Here is a 23,225-nt window from a genome sequence, read left to right as displayed (position 1 = left end):
GTTCTATCCGTGAAATCTGCAGCACACTGTGAATTTCCGTCGATAGCCAGCAGTCCGTCCGTCAGCCGCGGAATTCCGTCCGTTGACCTGTTCCGTCCCTTGCTCTGCCGGGCTCAGCTTTCGTTGGTAGTGTGGAGAGGACCACCACTGCTCAGCTCACAGGTGGCGCCTCCCAGCCCTGCCGTCTTAGCCGGCCGCGCTACTGCCCAGCGAACCGCCGCTTTCCGCCTCCTGCCCGCGGTTGAGCTACTGTGGCGACCTCCTCCTCCTCGCCCGCCGTCCATCGCGCCCTACTCCTTCTGCACTGTTCCGGCGGCACCTGCAGACCCGGACGCGCATGCCTGCCAGCTCCGCTCCAATCCTGCGCGTCACTCCATTCTAGCGCGCGTACGTGCAGCCTGACACCGCCTGCTGCACGCCTATACTTGCTACCTGCGTTGGCCAGCCTTCGTGTACTGCCCGAGTGGCACCTATGCCGTGCGTGCTTCCCTCGTCGGCAGGTTTGCTTCAGATTTTTATTATTTTTGTGTTGAACCCGTAAATTTTAAAAAAAAAGTACAGCCATTTGAGGGCAAGGCAGGTTCAGCAATTTTTAGGAGTTTGCCAAAATTCCCCTTTGCTAGAAAATTGCAGGTGGGTGCTATTTGGGTTGGAATTTGGGGGTTTTTCAAATTGAGGTCAAAATCAGTAAATTGAGCCTCTTTCAGTTGCAGAAATTTGGGGCTTTTGTGAAAAATTGGCCAATTAACTGCACATTGAAGCAATTGGAGTGCATAAAAATTGGGGCTTTTGAGATTGGAGCATGTAATTGGGCATTACAGTTGTGATTTGTCGCATATGTATACACATTGTGTGTAATTGGACAATTTGGTGCAGGTTTACACTTGCTTCAATTTGCAGGCAAAAATTTGCACATGATTTTCGGTTGCTTGGCAGTGCACATTGGTGCTTGGTTTGCTTGCAGGTATAATTTGTTTACATGGCTCAAAATGTTACAGATGTATTTGGTGTGCTCACCCAGGAGGACAAGCTGGATGGATCTAACTACTCCCTCTCGAGTTTCATGATCCGTAATTTGGTGGTAGCCAAAGGGCTTTGGGACATCGTGTGTGGTGATGACACACGCCCACTTACCATACAGCCAGCAATGCCTCAAAGGGGAGGTACTCAAAGAGCTCCTGAGGTAGAACCTGCTCCCACACAAGAGCAGAAGAGATGGGACTCTAGGGATGCTCAATCCATGTCATTGATAGCCCTTTCAGTGACTATTATTCTGCACATTCGTTCTTGCAGGACATCGAAGCTTGCATGGGACACATTGGAAGCAATGTATCAGATATGCAACGAGGCAAGAGTTGTCTACTTGAAGAGGCAATTGGATCTTCTTTCTATGGAGGAGGGTGACTCCATGGCAGATTATCTCACCAAAGTGAAAGATTTGTAGGAACAATTGCTCAACATTGATGAGGCTATCCCAAGCAGACAGCTGGTCACCAACACTCTTCATTCTTTACGACCTTCCTACTTGGGTTTTCATACCTCTCTCAACCTCTCTATGAGAGGAGGTGGTGATCCTGTCACTTTTGAAGAGCTGGTGGGTTTACTCTTGCAGGAAGAGCAAACAAGAGCAAACTTATCGAGAAACCATGGTGGAGACAAGGCGTTTACAGCCAAGGATAAGGGTAAAGCAAAGAGCTTTAGGCATGGGGGACAACAGTCTTGCAAGGCTGGTCATGGACAGCTCTCTTCTGGTGGTGAAAAGTCTGACAAAGGGGATGCAAACAAGCCCAAAAGAAGGGCAAATGTCACTACTGCCATTAAGCCTGGACACTACATCAGTGAATGTAATATGCGGAAGCTTCGGAGAAGGATCGGTACTTCAAAACTCAGAAAACAGCACTCTTTTCGCGACGGAATTAACGCACAAACTGAAAGACGATGTGCAGAAAATAGAGAGAGAAGGGGGAGATGGAGAAAGACACAGTATTGGGTCCCAATTACCCTCTGTAGGGCCCCCACCACGGATGGTGTATTTGCTTTATTAGAATGATGTAAATCTGAACAAATACAAAGTACTTGACCTTTTCTTGGCTGGAAAACCTGCCCTTGACCTTCAGTCCTTCACCCCTTAGCTTTAGCAATGTTCTTGGCTGTCCTGGCCCTTGGTTGCTTGGAGCACTTGGTGAATTATGAGATGAGATGAATGAGATCTTGGCTGGGCTTTTATACCCCTCCCTTCATGCAGTCGGCTGGTTTCAGGACAGCCCACGACTGAGTATTTTAATAAAATACTCACACACTTTAAATAATGCTGTTTTCACACTATATTAGACCCTGTCCAGCCTGCGCATGCTTCTGGGCAGCACCCTGGCTGCTGGGCATGCTGCGCAGAGGTGTGGGACAGTTCCCTACACCTGGCCGCCTGCTGTTTAGGGCTTTGGACCCAGACGACTGCCTGTCCAGCAGTAGTACATCTGGCCGACAGCCCCTCCCAGCCCTTGCCTTGGCTGGTGGGCAAGGCTTGGGCCCTCCTGGCCCCTTGGGGGTGGTTCTACACCTCCCCCATGCCCAGACTAAGTATGCAAGCTGCAAATCCTTGCACTGGGGTAGCCCTATGGGCTGGCCCCATCTCTACATGCAAACGACATGCCTACAGAGGCCTGGCATCCAGTTGCAAACCAGATACACAGCACATCTGACATCATTCCAGAGGGAGACTCACAGCGCGGACTGGCACTGCTTCATGTGCAGGACAATGCACACCTGACCTTGGACTCATGTGCAGGACGATGCACACCTGACCTCGGACGACTGAGATGGATCCCTGGCTGACTCGTCCCGGACTGGGCTCACATGGGACCAGTTCACCATCCCAGGTCCTGCACCTACTGTACAGAATGTCTACGTGGCATCCAAGTGCGGGATGCACGTGACAGTGAATGTAGAAAGCGGATTGCAAAAGAGAAAAGGAAAGAAGCAGGCAATGCAGTAGGTAGCAGACTCTTCTGATGACAAAGCACAGCAATCAGCTAATGTAATTCAGGAAGAGTACACTTTTTTTGTCACATGCACTAGTGACACCAAGTGCTTCAGACAATGATGTCTTGCATTGCATCTGGCAGACAGGATGTATCATGGTATTTTGATAGTGGTGCTTTGAGCCACATCACTTCATGCAAAGATGTATTTCAGCACTTGGTTTATGCTTCAAATGACCGCACTGTATCATGTGTAGATCATACCACATATCCAGTAAAGGGAATCGGCAATGTCATACTTATTGCAGCCAATGGTGCCAATATATGTATGAAAAATGTGTTGTATGTTCCAGGGATAAAGAAAAATCTGCTCTCCATCTCAGCCATAAACGACCAAGGTTTAAAGGTTGAATTTGAAGATGGGAAGTGTTTGGTAAAAGACCCATCAAAGGGTTATGAAATAGTCACTTCTAGAACTCGATACAAAGACTTGTATAAGCTGGACAGCTATGACAAGCGTACTTATGATGCAAATACAGTGGCTGCCCACACTCTTGCTATGCATGATGCAGAGCTATGGCATGCTCGTTTTGGGTATGTAAGTTTTCGGAGTTTGATGCTTTTGCAGAAGCATCATATGGTTGATAATATGCCGCCTCTTGAGTCTCCAACAAGACATGTATGTGAGGGGTGTATTTTGGGAAAGATGCAACGTAAACCATTCCCCAAAGATGGAGCTGTTAGAGTTGAAAGTAAATTACAGCTCATACATAGTAATGTATGTGGTCCAATGCGGACACCATCCATAGGGGGGCATCTTTACTTCATCACATTCATTGATGACTACTCCAGGTTTGCTTGGGTTTACCCCTTGAAAGCGAAAGCAAAGGTGTTTACATGCTTTCGACACTCTGTAGCAATGGCTGAAAATATGTGTGGATGTAAAGTCCAAACACTCTGTCTGATAGAGGTGGAGATTACATGTCAAATGCATTTAAGGATTATATGCTTCAAAAGGGCATCAAACACCAATGTACTGTGCCTTATACACCACAGCAGAATGGTGTAGCTGAGAGGAAAATAGATCTCTCATGGAGATGGCAAGATGCATGGTGAAAGCACAAAAGTTGCCTCACAATTTTTGGATGGAAGCTATAATGTGTGCAACTCATGTGTTGAACAGGTGTCCAACAAAATCTTTGAAAACCATAACACCATTTGAGGCTCAGTATAGCCGAAAAAGCCAACAGTGGTTTATATGCGTACATTTGGATGTTTGGCATATGCACATTTTCCAGAACAACTCCGAACAAAGCTAGATGATAAAGCAATGAAATGCATTTTTGTGGGCTACAACAATGAGAGCAAAGGATACCGTGTTTATAATCCAACAACACGCATGATTTTCGTCAGTAGAGATATGGTATTTGCTGAAAATTCAGTACAACCCATGTACAGCTTGTATAAAAGTAATGATATAGGCATACATGACATGTTTGATGGGCTATTACCCATTGCAATTAGGGGGGACTCAGATCAGCCAGTCCCTACACAAGAAAATCCTCATGTAGAACATGTGGAACAGCCAGCCATTCAGCCCCCTTCTATGGAAGAAGTGGAAGATCTTGTCAGGGAAGAGCAAACAACCATAGACACAGCCAAGTCGGTGCCAAGATGGCTGTTGAAAACTTTGTAAGAAAGCAAACTTGCAGCTCCACTCACAGGTAGAACAAGGGCTAGTTCCAGCCATGCATTGAATATGCATCATGGGTAGTGTGCATTAGCCATTGGTGGTCTCTTTGATTCAGAAGAGCCTTCTTCTTATGAAGAAACACATGAGAATGAGCATTGGGTGCAAGCTATGCAAGATGAAATCTCTTCTATCATGAAGAACAATACTTGGGATCTTGTGGAATTGCCGAAAGGCAAGCATGTCATTGGAACAAAGTGGGTGTACAAAGTCAAAAGGAAGTCTGATGGTACTATTGACAGGTACAAAGCAAGACTTGTGGCTAAAGGCTACTCCCAGAAAAAGGGAATAGATTATGAGGAGGCTTTTGCTCCTACTTCGAGAATGACTACAATAAGATCAGTGATTGCATTGGCTGCACATAAAGGATGGAAAGTGCATCAATTGGACATCAAAACTGCATTCTTAAATGGGGATTTACAGGAGGAAGTATATGTAAATCAGTCCATTGGTTTTGTAGTTCCTGGTGAGGAACATAAAGTATGCAGGTTATACAAAACATTGTATGGGTTAAAGCAAGCTCCAAGAGCTTGGTATGATAAAATACATGCTCATCTAACCAGCCAAGGTTATGTGAATAGTCCAACTGAAAGCACATTGTATGTGAAGAAAATCGGTGCCGATATTCTCTTAGTCATCTTGTATGTAGATGACATGCTCATTACAGGTACTAGCAAAGCACAAATTTCAGATTTCAAAGCTGATTTGAAAGCTGAATTTGATATGTCAGATTTGGGTCCTTTACACTATACAATTTATGCATATAGATAATGACATTGTTATGCAACAAACTAAGTACATAAAAAGTTTGCTAAAACGGTTTCACATGGATGAATGTAAGCCCATTTCTACTCGAGTAGAACCAAGTGTACGGCTTACTATGCATGATATTGGAGCGCCTTTTGAGGCCAGCATTTAGAGCCAGGCAGTGGGATGCCTCATTTACTTGTGTAACACTAGGCCAGACATATCTTTTGGGGTGTCTTTGTTGGGCAAATCCATGCACAGCCCAAGCACAAAGCATTGGCAAGCAATCAAACGTATTTTTCGTTATCTTCACGGTACCTTGGATCTTGGTTTGTTCTATCCCAAGGGGGGCAGCTTGCAGCTTTATGCATACAGTGATTCAGATTGGGTTGGTGATTATGATACCAGGCAATCCACTAGTGGGAATCGTTTTTTTCTTGGCAGTTCATGCATATCTTGGTTGAGCAAAAAGCAACCCACTATTGCCACATCTACTTGTGAGGCTGAGTACAGGGTAGTCTTCACAGCTACAGTAGATTGTGTATGGTTGAAGAGATTATTGGCTGATCTTCGTGAGAGTCAGCAGACACCCACCACCATTCTCACTGATAGCCAGAGTGCTATGGCCGTGGCACGAAATCCCGTATTTCATGCACGTACCAAGCACATTGAGATTCATTATTACTATGTCAGAGACAGGTTATATGCAGGCCCTACACAGGATAATGTTGCAGATCCATTCACAAAGGCTTTACCTCGAGAAAAGTTTGAAGCTTTCTGCAAAGCTTTGGGCTTACTCTCATACAAAGAGTGATCTACTACCTTGTACAGGTTCACACTTTCAGTACAGGGGGGATTTGTAGGCATATGCTCACTCATGGTAGTGCTATGTGTGAACAAGGCTTAACCAAGGGCACTTTTTCCCATGTGGTTTTTTCCCCTTGGATATCAAGTGTGAAAGGACACTCTACATTTTGTACTTCTATATTATATGGATGTGACACACATGCAAGGGTTGACTTGCATTTTGTGGCCACCACACTTTTGGCTCTCTCTCTCTCTCTCTCTCTCTCTCATTTCTATGTGAGCTTCTTCTTCCTGCACCTAACCCTAATGTGCAGGTTAATGTGTGTGAGTGTGTGAGTCCGACACCATCTTCGTCTCTATGGTGTAGTTGCATGAGGATACCATTAAGCACTAGTGGGATTTAACTTTGTTGTCACTCTATCTAATGGCCTTTCAAGTTTTTTTTTTTTATGAAATAAATTTGGGGGGAGGGGGGGGGGTGGGGTGTGGCAAATCTTATGACAATCTACATTCTTGTGGTGGAACACTCTACAGGTAAGTGGGCACATTGAAGAAAAAGGCACATCGTTTGATGGAGTGCCGGTCTTCCAGGTACTGTCAACCTTATTTTTTGATTATGAATTTTCTTTTTGCTGTAATTTTGTTCCATTGATATTTTGTTAAATGAATTGTGGGGAGATTTTAGGCTACAAAAAGGATTGAAATTTCTTGTTCAAGTCTTGTACAGTTGCAATGGTTAAGAAGAATCACATATCAAGAAGATAGGAGAATAGAAGAAAGAGCTATATGAGAATTATTCACCCAACATTAGCAAGTGTTCTTCTTAAAGTAACCAAATCTTTCTTAAGTTAGGAGTTACTTCCTGAAAAAGAAGTTGCTTTTTTAACTATGCCTAAGACCCAATACTAAACCTGGCAAAGGCTTTGCTGATTGATAGGCCCCTGGGGTTGTCTAGTCTCGGGGGTTGCTAGGAAGATAGTGGCTTTGCGGCTTGTCTAATGTCAGAACATGTAAGGAAGTTTTGTGGCTCTAATCAACCTAAATATCGACATTCAGAGCTAGTCCAATGGAAAAAGTGGATAAATTGTGCCCAAGCATCATGCTTATTTGCTGATTTGAATGGTAATGGCAGTCCAATAAGATATCATGCTTATTTGAATCGTAATGGCAGTCCAATAACTTGACATTAAGTTGGATTTACGTTGCAAACTTTTTGGAATAAGTTGTCCAAGAGATCGTGCTGATTTGAATTGTGTAATGGCAGTCCAATAACTTGATCGTGAGAAGCAATGACACACGATTTTGTCCGATCTTCTTTTGCAAGGTGTGGTATAGTCTCTTCTACTTTCATCTAGCAAACCAAGATTGCTTGAATCAAACAAAATTTTCTGAAACTTCAATGGAGCCAAACTATACTCAGTAGCTATCCAGGGGTTACAGTTTCTTCAATGGTAGCTATCCAGGGGTTCATTTATTACCTTGGCAATAAGAAAACGTTCATTCTATGACTGGTTATTTGCAGGAAGATTTAGACCAAGCACTTCAAAGAGCATCAAAAGTGCAGCAAAAGGTCCATCTGTCACTTCAAGTGAACACTGACATACAGGTAGTGGCTTGTGTAATTACACGTTAACTTAAAAAAGTGATTTGTAGGATATTTTAAGTTTCCTAACATCAAACAGTAACGTGAAGTCCCCCCTTAGTTCAAGTCCCACTCCCTGCACTTCCATGCCGTCATATGGATCAAAGCCCACCCTTAGTGTGTGTGTTCCCTGCACTTCCGTGCCGTCATATAGATAATACGATTGGATATGCTGTTAAAATACTCTCTCTCTCTCTCTCTCTCTCTCTCTCTCTCTGTTTTCTTATATGCACCTGAGGCTTACGTTTAAAAAATAAAATAAAATGTAGGTTGGCAGCTTTGAACATGTATTGAAACGAATGGAGGTATGAAATTTTGGTTTTTCACTTGCTATTTTGTTGGAAAATAGTTAACCGTAGTAGTGGAAGAAGTTTGTATGTAACATTCATGATAATTATGTGAACAGGGTCTTGTTGATGAACAGGGATGGGGAGACGTGGTTTTCATTCCCCCCGGCATGACAGCTTTTGGCCAATTGGAGAACTTGAACAAGACCACCGTTGGTTGAGCCATGCCAGTCCTTGCATGTGTCAAAGTTTGATGGTGGAAGTGATGACATACCAGATTCTCTCTCTCTCTCTCTCTCTCTCTCTCTCTCTCGGGCAGAGACAATTGAAGACAGACAGCAAGAATATGTTTTGGAAAAGCTAAAATTTTGAAATCTGTGTGCATGGTTTGGTTCAGCATTTTTGACGTAGTTTGCTGAAGAGTGAAGTGGAAATCATCAGCTCTACTCTGCAGAAAGGATTACCACTTCAATAGGCATTATGGCAAAATGAACTAAGATTGCATGTCATGCATATTAGGAACTTGGATAGGATACTAAACGGTTTGCACATGTCGTTTTTCCTTCAAGCATTTTCTTGTGAAAGGGCCATAATTTACAAATAATGAATTATATTACTGAAGCTTCAAATTGAAGTTACTGAAGCTTCACATTTAAGTGTCTTTTGTTCCAACTTGTTTGTTTTCATTCGTGAAATTTGGCATCTCCGTAATTTTTTAAATAAGTTTACGAATTTCAGTGTAACGTAAAAGATAAAGTCTTCTTTCTTTGAGTTGGTGTCCCCAGACAGTGAGCTTACAAACTTGTACGGTTTGGGAAACGATAGGTTAAGTTTAGCCTGAAATTTAATTTAATCTTCAAAAAATCATTCTCAAATCTGTGGGAGAAGGAAGACTTCCTCCTAAGATATAGTTATAATTATATAAAAATGTGCTTGTTCAAAAGTACAATTTCCTATTAATTTTGGTGAAAAGTATTTAAATGTAATTTTCAATTAAAAAAAAGATTTTAATACGAAGTGGTCTTTCTTATGGATTGTTGGGTCTATGACCCATGATGGAGAGGTAAGGTGATAGCATTTTAAGGTAAGGTGGTCTTAGAAGCTAGAGGAGCTTGTCACATGTGTATACGAGTATCGGTAGCATTTCTTCCATAGAGACTTCTTGTGGAGATCAAGTGGGAACCCCCTTCTAAAAGGAGGGGACCAACAAGAGCTAATGTAATTCATCAAACTTGGTTAACCATCACGACCTTGTATGCCAATTAGAGTCTAGATGTGTTCATGCTCATGAGTTTCTTGCATATGCTCACAAGGACATGTCCTAAATGTTGCTTCCCTCCCACATGGTGGAAAGTGTAAATAAATTTTTCCAACTAATCAAGTACGTGACGCCTAACAATCTCTCTCAATGGGGGTTGAAAATATGCTAGAGGCAACTGCATGTGCGTCTTACTTAATTTAATTGTCATCACAAACTCATACACGGGACATTCTTGAATGCAAATGAGAAGGTACATGACTTGTAGTTGAATACTATTTTCTTTTTCTTTTTTTGTTCATCACTTGATAGATAGTACATCTTGTTAATGTTGTTAGACTTTATGATAAATCAACCTTATTCCCATTTACTAATAACAAAGTATAACCAATAGAACACAATTTGTGATTTATGTAACAAATTTGAACTTGTAGGCCGCTACAGCGTATCGGGAGGTCTTGATTGTGTGAGTCCACATGTGGTGTAGGTGAAAATTGTCCTTTAGTGTGTTTTTTCAAGACTCAAATTGGGGAAAAAAAGATTGAAATTATAGCTTGCCTTGGAAATAGAGACCAAGACTTTGGAAAATTTTAGAAAGGACTTTGAAAACTTTAGTGAGGACTTTGAAAATTTTACCATTGATGAAGAAAAAACAGGCCAAGATCATTCTATTTTGATTGGTTTCAGGGAGAAATGATCCATCCCTATAAAGGATGGAACCTTAAACCTAAAATGTGCACCCCTCTCTTTTGTACCATGATGCCCAATCTTGGGACGCCCGTTCAAATCATGACCTCTTTAAAGCCCACTAAGCCCACTAACACTTGCACCAACCAAATAAAAGTTTGTTTTTTCTTTTAGAATAAAATTAGAGGCACTAATTTCCTTTGTGAAAACCTTGAATCAACGCTTAGTTAAATGCCGTGGCAATGCTTAGGTTAGTTAGGTTGAGTTTAGCTTGAAATTTAATTTAATCTTCAAAAAATCATTCTCGAATCAGCGGGAGAAGGAAGACTTTCTCTTAAGATATAGTTGTAATTATATTAAAATGTGCTTGTTCAAAAGTACAATTTCTTTTAATTTTGGTGAAAAGAATTTAAATGTAATTTTAAAAAAATAAGATTTTAATACTAAGTGGGCTTTCTTATGGATTGTTGGGTCTATGACCCATGATGGAGAGGTAAGGTGATAGCATTTTATGGTAAGGTGGACTCCATTTTGCTAGACGCTAGAGGAGCTTGTCGCATATGCATATGAGTATAGGTAGCATTTCTTCCATAGAGACTTCTGTTGGAGATGAAGTGGGAACACCCTTCTAAAAGGAGGGGACCAACAAGAGCTAATGTAATTCATCAAACTTGGTTAACCATCATGACCTTGCATGCCAATTAGAGTTGAGATGTGTTGTTGTTCATGAGTTTCTTGCATATGCTCACAAGAACATGTGCTAAATGTTGCTTCACTCCCACAAGGTGAAAGTATAAATAAATTTCCCTAGCTAATCCAAGTACGTGATGCCAAGCAATTCATATCTCAATGGAAGGTTGAAAATATGATAGAGGCTACCGTATGTGCATCTTACTTAAGTTAATTGTCATCCCAAACTCATACACGAGACATTCTTGAATGCAAATGAGAAGGTACATGACTTGTAGCTGTATGCTATCTTCTTTTTTTGTTCATCACTTGATAGTACATCTTATTAATGTTGTTAGACTTAATGATGAATCAACCTTATTCCCATTTACTAATAACAAAGTATAACGAATACAACACAATTTGTGATTCATGTTAAATAACAAATTTTAACTTGTGGGCCACTATAGCACATCGGGAGGTCTTGAATGTGTGAGACTCCACATATGGTGTAGGTGAAAATTGTGCTTTAGTGTGTTTTTTCAAGGCTCAAATAATTGGGGAAAAAAGGATTGAAATTATAGCTTGCCTTGGAAATAGAGACCAAGACTTTGAAAACTTTACCATTGATGTGTACTTTGAAAGGACTTTGAAAACTTTAGTGAGGACTTTGAAAACTTTACCATTGATGTGTACTTTGAAAGGACTTCTAAAACTTTAGTGAGGACTTTGAAAACTTTACCATTGATGTGTACATTGATGAAGGAAAAAAACGGGCCATGGTCGTTCTATTTTGATTGGTTTCAAGGGGTCCCTGTATAGAGGATAGAACCTTAAACCTAAAATGTCCACCCCTCAGTTATGTACCAGGGACGCCCATTCAAATCATGACTCCTTTAAAGCCTCCTAAGCCAACCAAATAAAAGGTGATTTTTTTCTTTTAAAATAGAATTAGAGGCACTAGGATTTTCAGTCCCATCTCACGTTCATCTTTTCCTTTTCCTTTGTGAAAACGCTTAGTCTCTCTCTTTCTCCTTTGTGGCGTTTGTGTGTCGGGATGGATGGCCGCTGGGGAAGATGGAAGGTATGTTTGCTTATGTTGGCCGCAGCTTTGTTACTACTGAAGGATCAGCCGTGGCCCGGCGCAGCACAGGCGCCGCTCCAGCGTTGCAAGGAAACGCAAAGGGCCGCCCTGCTCGAGTTTTATAACGACGGCTTTAATCATGACGCCCTGGGCTGGACGCGGTTCGACATCAACGGCACGTCGGACTGCTGCGAGTGGCGAGGCGTTACGTGCGCCAAGGACGGCCTTGTTGTGTCGCTGGAGATGGTCCTGTACGAGTCGTCGGGCGGGGCCGGATCACGAGGTGGAGTGCCATGGCCTGTACCGCTAGCCAAACTCCGCTCTCTTAAGGTACTTACTACTCGATCAAGCTAATCCTCATTATTAATTATATATTTGTTACAAGCTCCGTCTGCATCTTACTCTCGTCGTCGTCGTTGATATGGTTGTAGGAGCTTCACCTGGATACCATCAATTTTTCCAGCCCTCTGCCGCCAGAGATCGGCCTTCTTTCCCAGTCCCTCTCCAAGCTCACCTGGATACCATCAATTGTAGGTGGTGGTGTTCAATTTGCGGCTCCGATTCCTTGGGAGCTCTGCAACTTAACAGCTCTCCAATATCTCGACCTTGGTGGGAACGGATTTGGAGGCAGAATACCCTCTTGTCTCAGTTTGCTCCCTCACCTCTCGCACCTAAATCTCCGGGATAATCAGCTGACAGGCCATCTCCCAGAACACTGGAATGCAAGATCTTCTCTCGTACACCTAGATTTGTCAAATAATCAGCTGACAGGCCACGTCTCCTCCGTTTCTAACCTTACTAATCTCCGAAGCCTAGACCTTTTCGGGAGCAATCTCGGAGGCCCCGTCTCCTCCCTTTCTAACCTTACTAATCTCCAATGGCTAGACCTTTCCTCGAACAATCTCACAGGCCCCGTCTCCTCCCTTTCTAACCTTACTAATCTCCGGCACCTAGCCCTTTACTCGAACAATCTCGGAGGCCCCGTCTCCTCCCTTTCTAACCTTACTAATCTCCGGCACCTAGCCTTTTCCTGGAACAATCTCGGAGGCCCCGTCTCCTCCCTTTCTAACCTTACTAATCTCCGATGGCTATACCTTTCCTCGAACAATCTCACAGGCCCCGTCTCCTCCCTTTCTAACCTTACTAATCTCCAGAGCCTAGACCTTTCCTCGAACAATCTCGGAGGCCCCCTCTCCTCCCTTTCTAACCTTACTAATCTCCAGAGCCTAGACCTTTCCTCGAACAATCTCGGAGGCCCCGTCTCCTCCCTTTCTAACCTTACTAATCTCCAATTCCTAGCCCTTTCCTCGAACAATCTCACAGGCCCCGTCTCCTCCCTTTCTAACCTTACTAATCTCCAGAGCCTAGACCTTTCCTCGAACAATCTCACAGGCCCCGTCTCCTCCCTTTCTAACCTTACTAATCTCCGATGGCTATACCTTTCCTCGAACAATCTCGGAGGCCCCGTCTCGTCCCTTTCTAACCTTACTAATCTCCAATTGCTAGACCTTTCCTCGAACAATCTCGGAGGCCCCGTCTCCTCCCTTTCTAACCTTACTAATCTCCGATGGCTAGACCTTTCCTCGAACAATCTCGGAGGCCCCATCTCCTCCCTTTCTAACCTTACTAATCTCAGAATCCTCAAGCTGGACAACAACTTCGTCAATGGCTCTATTCCGCCCGGTCTCAGCAAGCTTGCAACAAATCTGCAAATCTTGGACCTCTCACACAATAGCCTAGAGGGTGGGGTACCTCCATGGATTCAGCAGTTTCAGTCTCTCCGCCTGTTAAGCCTCAGTTTCAATGGTTTTTCCGGCCCCCTCCCATCCACAAAATGGAATACCACTCAGCTTCAGGTGCTTGACATCTCCCACAACAATCTGAGTGGAAGCATCCCCGCCCAAAGCCTCTCCTACCTCCTCTTACAAGGCTTCCTGTATAATGAAGTCGATTCCTTAGGTATCTTCAGCGAGACTTTCTCAATAGAAGGCAAAGGACAAGAGCTCAATTTCCCTTACCTCCTCCCAGCCACGGTGTCTTTAGATCTCTCTAGCAACGCTCTTGCTGGGCCCATCCCGCCTGAGCTCGGCTCCCTTGATGGTTTGGTCTTCTTGAACTTGTCCAACAACCATCTCACTGGACAGATCCCGGAAAGCTTCAGCAAATTAACGCAATTAAACTCGTTGGATGTGTCTAGAAATGATCTGGTGGGAGTGATTCCTGAGGCCTTGTGCTCACTCACATTTCTTAGTGTTGTGGATGTCTCTCATAACAATCTGGAGGGTCTAATCCCTCAGTGCAACCAGTGGAGGACATTCTCACCTCAGGCTTTTCTTGGCAACAAGCCGGGGTTGTGCGGGCTTCCTCTCGACCAGCCCTGTCCGAGCGACAGCAGGACATTGAGCTCTAATAATCACTCATTAGAGCAAGCAGATATTGCTGATCATGACTTCCTTATTGCAATCTTCGTGGGCTTCTGCATTGGCTTTCCAACGTGTTTTGCCATCACCATGCTGTGGAGGCCGGTCAGTGATCCCATGGCCAAAGTGTCTCAGTGGATACTTGGTAAAGTTATTTACTGGCAAAGCCTATCTGTCTACACTCTTAACCATGCTTTCCATAAGTATGCCCTGCTCCATGCTAGCATGCGCACAGGGCGTGTGTTTTATGTGCCTAAGCTAATTAGTGCTAATACACTCTTAATTTCGACACATCATCTTGGTTCTTAACATTTTGGTTTTGTTTTGTTTTTTTAATAAGATAACTTGAATTCAACTTGAATTTTTATATTTTTGATGTTTGGTAGTTGTTTAATTTGGAAGTCTCGGACTTGCAACATTTTCAGTTTTACTCGTGAAATATAAATTTTCTGAGCTTTATTTATTTTTTACTAAATTCACGGTGCCTTACTTAAAATTTAGCTCAAAAGTTTGTTAGTTTTGAAGAACTAGAATTGGGCATGGAGGCGAGGGAACAGTGTGCAAAATTACACACATACATATGTGAAGATCTACATAATTGCATATACTTATGCATGTGCATGCTATATGTTTATGGACAAGAGACTAGCATATTCGAAGATCTATATTCTATATATTTATAGACAAGACACTAACATATTCTAAGATCTATATTCTTTTTTTTTAAATCGCATCCAAAGTCTTATGGGTTGCTTTTTTTTTTTGAAATTAGAATTTAAATTACTTCAAATATCTCATCTTACGTCATATGGACTATGTTGATGAGTCTCTTTTGAGACCCTGATCAGCTACTATACAATCCATCAGTACTTGATGCTTTATTATAACCTAAGGAAGACTAGCTCTAAACGTTGTGTGTTGATTTAACATAGCTCTGTTTCTAGTCAACAAAATGAACCATAGGAACCAAACTCTGATCATCTGCAAGATAACTTGCAAATCTTCTGAAGCCATTTGAAATGTACCAAATGTCAAAGAAAATCTTGTCAGCTTGTAACCAAAACATCAAACAAGAATTTAATCAATTGACACCACCATTTGTTGACATCAAGGCAATATCAAAATGCATGCTTGTATGTCTATGGTGCTATTTTACATTATCTATTGCATTTCCCATCCGTGAATCTATTGGATGAGAGAGAAGGTGATCTGCACACACACACACACACACACACACACACACACATAGAGAGACAATGATTAACTCAGAGACTCAGAGAGCAAGAGAGACGAAGCTCGATGCTGGAAAACACTCATATTGAATTGCAAGACGGGTACTGCATATGTAATAAGGTATCCGAATGTTCACTGATAATAAGGGGATGCATCAAAACCACCTTCGCAAGATGCCCTCCTCAATTGCTATAAACTAGATAACCAAATAGTGTAAAAGCCCAATGTCTGTTGCAACATCAAATGCATGCTGTAATGTCACAAGCAAATCATTAAGGCCAATTTCTGCTAAATTTGCTGAATGTTAGCAGGGCATCAGAAGGCTAAATGCATGACTGTAACCTAATGATCATCTTCTAAGGCATCAAGAAGAGAAGGTGGCTCCTCATGTAATGCGAAAGCAACAAGGGTGGAATCATTAAAATAAGATGCATGACCAGAGGCAGAGCGTGTTCGACGGCTATTAGCGGGAGATCACAACGGCCACATCCTCTTCAATTAACGCATCACCCATGGCATTAGAGCAATATGGAAAAGTTGGGCTGTTGAATCTGACTCAATGGCAGCCAACACAACAGGGGACTGATTTAGAGCCAAAACAATCCTGCATCTGATTGTTAAGTCGTGAGACATTTTATACTGTAAAGAAACGGGCAAACTGAAGTATATTTGACACAAGCAGTAGCTTCAAGTGGCTTAAAGTACCTCAAATGTTTGCTCAATGCATTTGCAAACTTACCAAAATATGAATCTACAAGTTGAAACCTGTAGGTAGAATCAACGAGGAAGCAGAAACTATAGGTCGAAATCTACTGTCCATAGGTTGGAAGTTGACATGGTGTTAGCAGGTTGGAAGCTGACGTGGTGTCAGCAGGTCAAAAGCTGATGCGGAATCAGCAGGTTAGTAGGTCAGAAGCTGAAATGGAGTTAGTAGGTTAGAAGTTGAACGAGAGTTAGCAGGTCAGAAGCTGATGTGGCATCAGCAGCAGCAAGTCGAAAGCTGAAGGCGGAGTCATCAGGTCAAAATTAGTTGACTGACGGACGTGGAACTAGCTGATGGTGTGGCAGACATGGAACCAGCTAACGCGGCAGGGGGAATCTGAATCGGCGCTGATGGGATGGATGCTGAAATGGTTGACTGAATCAATTGACGAAAATTGAAAGCCAAACGCCGAATGTCAAAGGCGAAAGTCCAAAATCCGGATGCTGAAAGCAGAGTGCCAAAGTAGAAAGGCGAGTGCTGATGGGGGTAAACCCGACCAAGAAAGTAAACCTGGCCAATGGTGTAAACCCAACCAACTACTGAATGATGCTAATAGAGCCAAAGGTCGAAAGCTATCTCTTAACGTGAAAGCCGTAATCAAGTGTTGACTACTGATGGGGGAAAGCTGAATGTCAAATGCCAAGCGCTCAAAGCTGATTACCAAATGCAGAGAGCTGAAAGCTGAAAGCCAAGCTACTCACTTGGAGGTCGTAATCAAGTTCTGAACGCTAATGGATGAAAGCTGGATGAAAGCTGAATGCGGAAGTCAAGCATTGAGAGTTGACTCTACGGAAAGCCTAGCCGAACATTGAAAGTGGGAAGCCAAGAGTCGAATGTTGAAGGCCAAAATCGAATGGCTGAATGTGGAGATCGAAGAGCCGAGCAATGCCATAAGCTAAGCGCTGAATGCTCAAAGTTGATGCTAAATAGTTGAATGCTGAAGTGGAATGCTCTAATGCAGAGTGCCTAAAGTAGAATGGCTAAACGAGGAAATCCAAACGCTGAATGGCTAACCAGTCAAAGCCAACGAATATAGCTAATGGACGAGGAAGTTTGATGTCGTGAGCTGAAAATCGAAGGTTCAATTGTTGACTGGGAAAAATCGATAGAAGCAACTGTTGATCAATGATCAAGTACAACTGAAGCTAAATGTTGAACGTGCAAATGCTAATTGTGGAAAGCCAAAGGTTGATCTGCTGACCACGCTAAGCTGATGAATGGAGATTAATGGTTGACAAAGTAGAATTGACAGACACAGAAGTCCAGTGCCAAATGGAAAGCTAAATGTATGACTGTCAAATTGACGAAAGCAGAAATCCAATGTTAAAAACTGAAAGCCAATACACTCAGACAATAGCAAACAACAGAAACAAAAAAACTCGATGCCGAAATTTAATGCCAAAAGTTTCTGAAAGCTTGATCTGGGTGTAGTGCTAGTGTGTGGGGTTGGCCAAAATGTATGGCAACAAAAAGAAAACTGACCGATGTACAGAGGAGGCAAAACCCTAGATCTATGGAAAGTGAGAAGTGCAAGAGCTTACCTAGGAGCTATGCGACAGCAAAGATGAAAGAATGTACAACATCATAGATGTAAAGCACCAACAATGTACAAAGTTCACCGCTTCAGAGACTAATGGCAAGGAGGTAATGGCTCTACAACCAAGCTTTGAAACTAGCTCTAAAAAGGACAACAGGTGGCCATGCCAATGAGGAGAGCGTCTAGGCGAATGGTGGTAGGAAGTCGAGGCAGGAGGAGGTGCGAATGTCAATGGTAGGTGCTGACACTCAAATGCATGCATGCTCCAAAAGCAAGACACTAAAGCCGAGGCCATAAATTTTAGCTCTGATACCAATATTGGATGAGGGAGAAGATGCTTTATACACTCACACAGACACATATGCACACACAGTGACAAAAGCTCATAGAGCGAGAGAGACGAAGCTCGATGCTGGAAAGTACTCGATAATGATGATAAGAAATAAGTGGAGTACAAGAGTACGAATAGAAGCCCTAGCCCTATGGATGATGTGGCTAACACACAAGAGTGTGTTCACAGAGGGAAAAAATCCCTACCACTAGAACACGGTAAAAAGTGCCTGTGTGTAGGGCTATTCACATGAGGGACTTCCAGGCTAAACAGACTAACAGAATCCGCTCTGCTCAAGGGCAGTAGCCAAGGGCAAAGATGCAATTAATAATCTCCTTAAGAAAACCTTAAATTTAAGCCCAACTCGTAATAATGACTAGAGCTTAAGTAACTATACACCCCACCATACATTGGATTTTTTAATATGCCATGCTATATTACATTTGACATCCACAGACACCTGACTTTTTAAGAGTATAAAGTTGCTTTGTGGAAGTAGTCCACTAGTTTACATCAGAATGAGGCAAGGACCAATCTTTAAATCTATCTACAAGATTGTGTTTGTGAGTTACCTATAATTGAAAGACCATTGTGTAAAGTAGATGCCAATAGTTTTTGTAAGCCATGCCCAACCTGAGATTTCTTTTGACTATAAAGAAAGAAATGTAACTCCCCCTAGAGTCCATCATTTTCCATGTGGTATTCACACCTTTCTTACATAGATATTTCCTATGTTACTTTAAGATCAGAGTAGGAGGCTTTTAAAAATAAAATTCCAAAATACATTTTCACCAACCAATGAATTCCCAGTATATTTGATTGTACGATTCCAAATCAGCTTAGCACAATAAAACTTCCATCATGATCTAACTAACATTTGAGCAATATTGTAACCAATTTTAAGAGGAGCATTAGATAAGAGTTTAGTCCAATTATCCAAAGACCACACACCATGAAAATAAATATGTGAAGATAAACAATGACACCAAAGTGAAAAGGAAAGTGGCTCTCCTAGCTAGCATATGCATGTGAACATCCAGAATCCCAAGACCACCCAGTCTTTGGGTTGAGTTATTGCATTCCATCCAATTAGAGCAAGGGGATTACTGCCTGAAGAACTACCCTAAAAAAATTACTTCTTAATATGACTTTATTTCCAGTCCAACAGAGGTAGGAAATACAACACATAAGGAATGAGAATAGCTTGAACTATTCTAACCCTGCATCTGTTAAGTCAATTAAAATTGATTTATTAATATTCAAATGCAGTACTGCTGTAGCCAAGGTGTACAAGTCTAAAGTCTACATGCATTTATTAATGTTACTATTCATGGCCTTTAGAAACATGAATGTATCATCAGCAAACCCAAGTCCCATGATTTTCCTTTTTTGGACTTGTAAGCTAACTAATTCTCCTTTATAACCTTGAGCTTCTAAGAAACAAAAAAGAGGATGGCAAGCAACAAAGGACTGAGTGGACATCCTTGTCTCATTCATCTGCTGATCAGAATTGCATCAGTGAGTCTCCCATTAATCCCCACAAAAGAATAAGCCAATAGGAAAACCACAAAAGACATTCTAGGCCCAAAATCCATTTGTTGCATAATATATTTTATGAAATTCCAATCCACAGTATCAAAATCCTTTGCAAAGTCAAGATGCTGCATCAAGAGCTCTTGTTTAGATAACTAAGCATGTTCAATACACAGCTGCATAGTAAATATGTTATCGAGAATGGGTCTACCTCCCACAAAGCTTGATTGGCTTTGGTGACTATATTTCCTTCATTCTGATGGCGATAGCTTTTGTCAAGATTTTATACATTATGCCAAGCATAGTTATGGGCCTCCAATGGCTAAAAGATGAACAAAATAATTATTTTGGTAGCAGTTTTATGACCCCTTGCTTGTAGATGGGATCCATCCATTGATGTAACCATATACCATTTATCAACCTAATGATCATAGGTTTCAATACATCCTAGAATTCCATCATAAATGCTTTAGGTAAGCTATCCATACCAGGGTTTTTTCAGTCCCCAAATGTTGCAATATATAAGAATTGAAGAGAGCATCCTTAATCAACAAAGTATTAACCATAAAAGGTCTTTTATTACATAAACTCACCATAGATTTAGCCTAGTCATACTCAGATAAATGTACAATCAGGGAGAAATAATTAGATCAAATCTAAGCTAATAACTTCTATATCATCCTCAACCTCATTCATATAAATTTCAAGATTTATACCAGCATCCTCTGAAGTAGAAGATTTCCCAAATTTGTCAATAACATTAAATGATGCAATAGTTTCTAGAGTTAGAGGTGTATTAAGGATACATACAGATTGTGATTTGCATAACCAGAGGTAAATTTAGGTTTAGATCTCATGGCAGCCTTCCTATAAGACACAGGTGTAAATCCATCATTGTCAATGGCCCTCTTCCCTCTATCCCCAAAGGTTTGACATATGGTCTATTAGACATGATATTAGCATGAGATTGTTGTATCTGAATAGCTCTAGGTGTCAAAGTAGATTCAATTAAGGTGGAACAATTTTTGGTGAAATGTCCTAAATTACCACAATGAAAGCAAGACCCTACCAAATTTCCCCATTTCAGGTATATCACTACCATGCTAGTCCAGTATTTTTTCCTAGAGTTTTTAAAACCAACTCTATTCCTGTTTGGCAAGTTAATAGATGGAGAAAACAAAACTTTTCCTAATGAAGATGCAATATCCTTAATGCTAGGCCATAAAAAATATGGCAAGTTAATCAAATCTACCTATATAGGGTAAGCATAGCATCCTTGATTAGTCTAACAGGTTGCCATGGAAAGACATGCATAATCTCTTGATTAATTATGGCATAAGGAGAGAAACTGAACCTGCACTTATCCTCTTCAATCTTCAATAAAACTTCAAAGATCCCTTGACTCATATAATATACTTTATCCACTAATATCAAACCCTTGGTCTATACAAAGAGCAAGCTCATGGATTGCAGGAAGCCTACCAGTGAAATACAACACAACCCCTTTGGACTGAGTCTCAAGGGGGAAGAACAATACTTATAATAATATGTAGAAGCCTTAAATGAAGTTGAGGAGTTTTTCTCTACCTGGAAGGATCTAATAAAAGAACTAGTATAAATGCCATGGAAATAGATCCTGATATAGGTGAAGTTCCAGCCCATGATTACCCCTACGATATGGTTTCGATGGACTCCAAAAAACAATGTACCTTTGTCTACTATTGAGACACTAGGTGCTCATGTGGAGATTTGCATGCGTAGTACCACTGAGAGCATCCAACATGTGGTGCATCTATTTTTATGATCGATGCCGACAAATGAGGTATTTATATATATTCATTGCTTCTTTAGGTTTTTCATAGTTGTTTGTTTACATCTTTATATCTACTTTTCTATATTTTTAAAATTAATGGTGGTTGATTGTGTCACGTAGGGTCCCACATCAAAAAGTGAGAGACTCACACAAGAGTTTCTAAAGGTGAGAGTAGAGATTGATCATCTTAGAGCAACATTGCAGACGACAGAGACAACCACTACAAAGGCGCGCTAGGGGAGAGAAATTGACATCCTGGTAGGTCTCTCTTTTGTATGTAAAAGAGTTATAATTAAGGTCTAAACTTATAAATTTCTTTAAGTTATATCTAATTAGAGAGACTAATCAAATTTTTTATATGCTTTAATTTTTTAGTAGGCCAGGACTAAGGTAGAGAGTGCTAGCGCTGAGGGGCAGAGCAACATATGATCATGGAGAGGATTACACAACACAGGGCAGAGTAGCTAATCCTGCATATTTGGGAGTTCCGTAGGTCTTTTAATGTGATAGTTCCTTACTTTCCCTTGTATCCATGGCCCGTACAAAGGTTTTTCGGTGATCTCTCTCTCAGGATGCACCACCATTTCTCTGCGACGCCTGCTGCGCTCTATGCCTCGAGGACATAAATAGTACCGGTGGATATGCTCTGGGATGTGGACATTTTTTCCATTTGTCCTACATCACCTAGGAGCTAGTACGTTTATCGGCATGTCCCTCTTACCAAAGCACGAGTCAATCTTAGCCACATACAGAATTCTCAACATTGATGATCTTCATCTAGGTTTCACTCGAGTCGATGCTAGGACTGGTAGGCCTCTAGATTTTACATCAGCTAGCGACTTAGTACTTGATGCCATTGACAATAGAGTTCAGGAGTCCGAGGTGCCTCCAAAGATTGAGTGGAGTGCACATGAGTTTGATGGGTACCAGAGAGTTCTTTGGGAGAGCCAGCTCACAGCACACGAGCATGTGGGTGGTGCTAGTCAAATGGCACCTTGAGGGATGGTGCTGGAAGCAGTACTGCTTCACATGAGCAGCGTTTCCTTATAGTAGAGGATCTTACACGTGCGTAGAGTGGAGCACATACCATTTTTTATTATAGATCTTAGGTTTACAGATAGAGACGTCTTGCAATAGCACGGCATCGAGAGAGGGAGAGGGTTATAGCAGCTTTTGGGACTCCTGAGCTCCCGAGTACACCAACACCAGCTTATGATCCTTCCTTTGAGGCACACCTTCCCGTAGATATTTAACCACCCCCGTAGCACAGCACCCGGCACAACCTCCTCAATGTGCATGTTGACCACCAGTTAGAGATGATGATATTAATTGGGTGCCCGTTGTTAGTGACTAAACTTAGACTAGCTAGGTTTTTGACTTGCATTGTACTTAGATTTATTGGTAGTGACTAACCTCAGACAAGCTGAGGTAGCTCATTTACATTATGCTTTGATCTATTGAGTTAGTGGCTAAACCCAAAGAAGCTAGGTTGTCTCACATTCTAATGTACTTAACTAATGTTTATATTTTATGAGTTATGTCTTTCTTGAGGATCATTGCATTTTAGTTGATTTTCATGGTTTACGAATTTTTTTAACACTTTGGCTATCATATTATTTATTGAAAATCCCGCTCTTCCCCATGCCATCGTACCCAAAACATCATCCAACGATGACCAAACTTTGC

At 41.8% G+C, this 23,225-nt stretch overlaps 2 protein-coding genes across 8 annotated transcripts in view; both read left to right on the top strand.

The window, feature by feature from the left end:
• The window catches only part of LOC147632100 (protein TIC 22, chloroplastic-like), a 36,928-nt gene extending 28,088 nt beyond the window's left edge, over window positions 1-8,840 (top strand). For 2 of the 6 annotated variants that reach the window (XM_086808685.1, XM_086808684.1), the window contains 5 exons: window positions 6,817-6,873; window positions 7,547-7,606; window positions 7,805-7,888; window positions 8,194-8,229; window positions 8,331-8,840. In XM_086808685.1, the coding sequence (XP_086664811.1) occupies window positions 6,817-6,873; window positions 7,547-7,606; window positions 7,805-7,888; window positions 8,194-8,229; window positions 8,331-8,432 (339 nt within the window). In that variant the 3' untranslated portion in view covers window positions 8,433-8,840. The remainder of the gene's footprint in view (window positions 1-6,816; window positions 6,874-7,546; window positions 7,607-7,804; window positions 7,889-8,193; window positions 8,230-8,330) is intronic. The other 4 variants (XM_086808686.1, XM_086808688.1, XM_086808687.1 and 1 more) reach the window with 4 other exon arrangements.
• A 2,944-nt stretch (window positions 8,841-11,784) lies between these two features.
• LOC147632099 (uncharacterized) lies at window positions 11,785-15,378 on the top strand. 2 transcript variants are annotated; one of them, XM_086808677.1, is made up of 2 exons: window positions 11,785-12,239; window positions 12,341-15,378. In XM_086808677.1, the coding sequence occupies exons 1-2, from the start codon at window positions 11,883-11,885 to the stop codon at window positions 14,636-14,638; spliced, it is 2,655 nt and encodes an 884-aa protein (XP_086664803.1). In that variant the 5' UTR covers window positions 11,785-11,882; the 3' UTR covers window positions 14,639-15,378. The 2 variants fall into 2 exon arrangements, with proteins under 2 accessions (XP_086664803.1, XP_086664804.1); XM_086808678.1 differs by having other exon boundaries at window positions 11,918-12,192.
• Window positions 15,379-23,225: the final 7,847 nt, after the last annotated feature.

This window comes from Cibotium barometz, chromosome 14 (genome assembly GCF_041138505.1).
Source record: "Cibotium barometz isolate CiBa-2024 chromosome 14, ASM4113850v1, whole genome shotgun sequence".
In the NCBI taxonomy this organism is placed as follows: Eukaryota; Viridiplantae; Streptophyta; class Polypodiopsida; order Cyatheales; family Cibotiaceae; genus Cibotium; species Cibotium barometz.
Note: the sequence above shows the minus strand (reverse complement) of the source record. Positions and strands in the feature narration are given on the sequence as shown.

Coding starts and splice junctions, on each gene's coding strand:
- LOC147632099 (XM_086808677.1), top strand. CDS start 11,883: ATGGATGGCCGCTGGGGAAGATGGAAGGTATGTTTGCTTATGTTGGCC. Junction 12,240..12,340: donor CCAAACTCCGCTCTCTTAAG/GTACTTACTACT, acceptor ATATGGTTGTAG/GAGCTTCACCTGGATACCAT.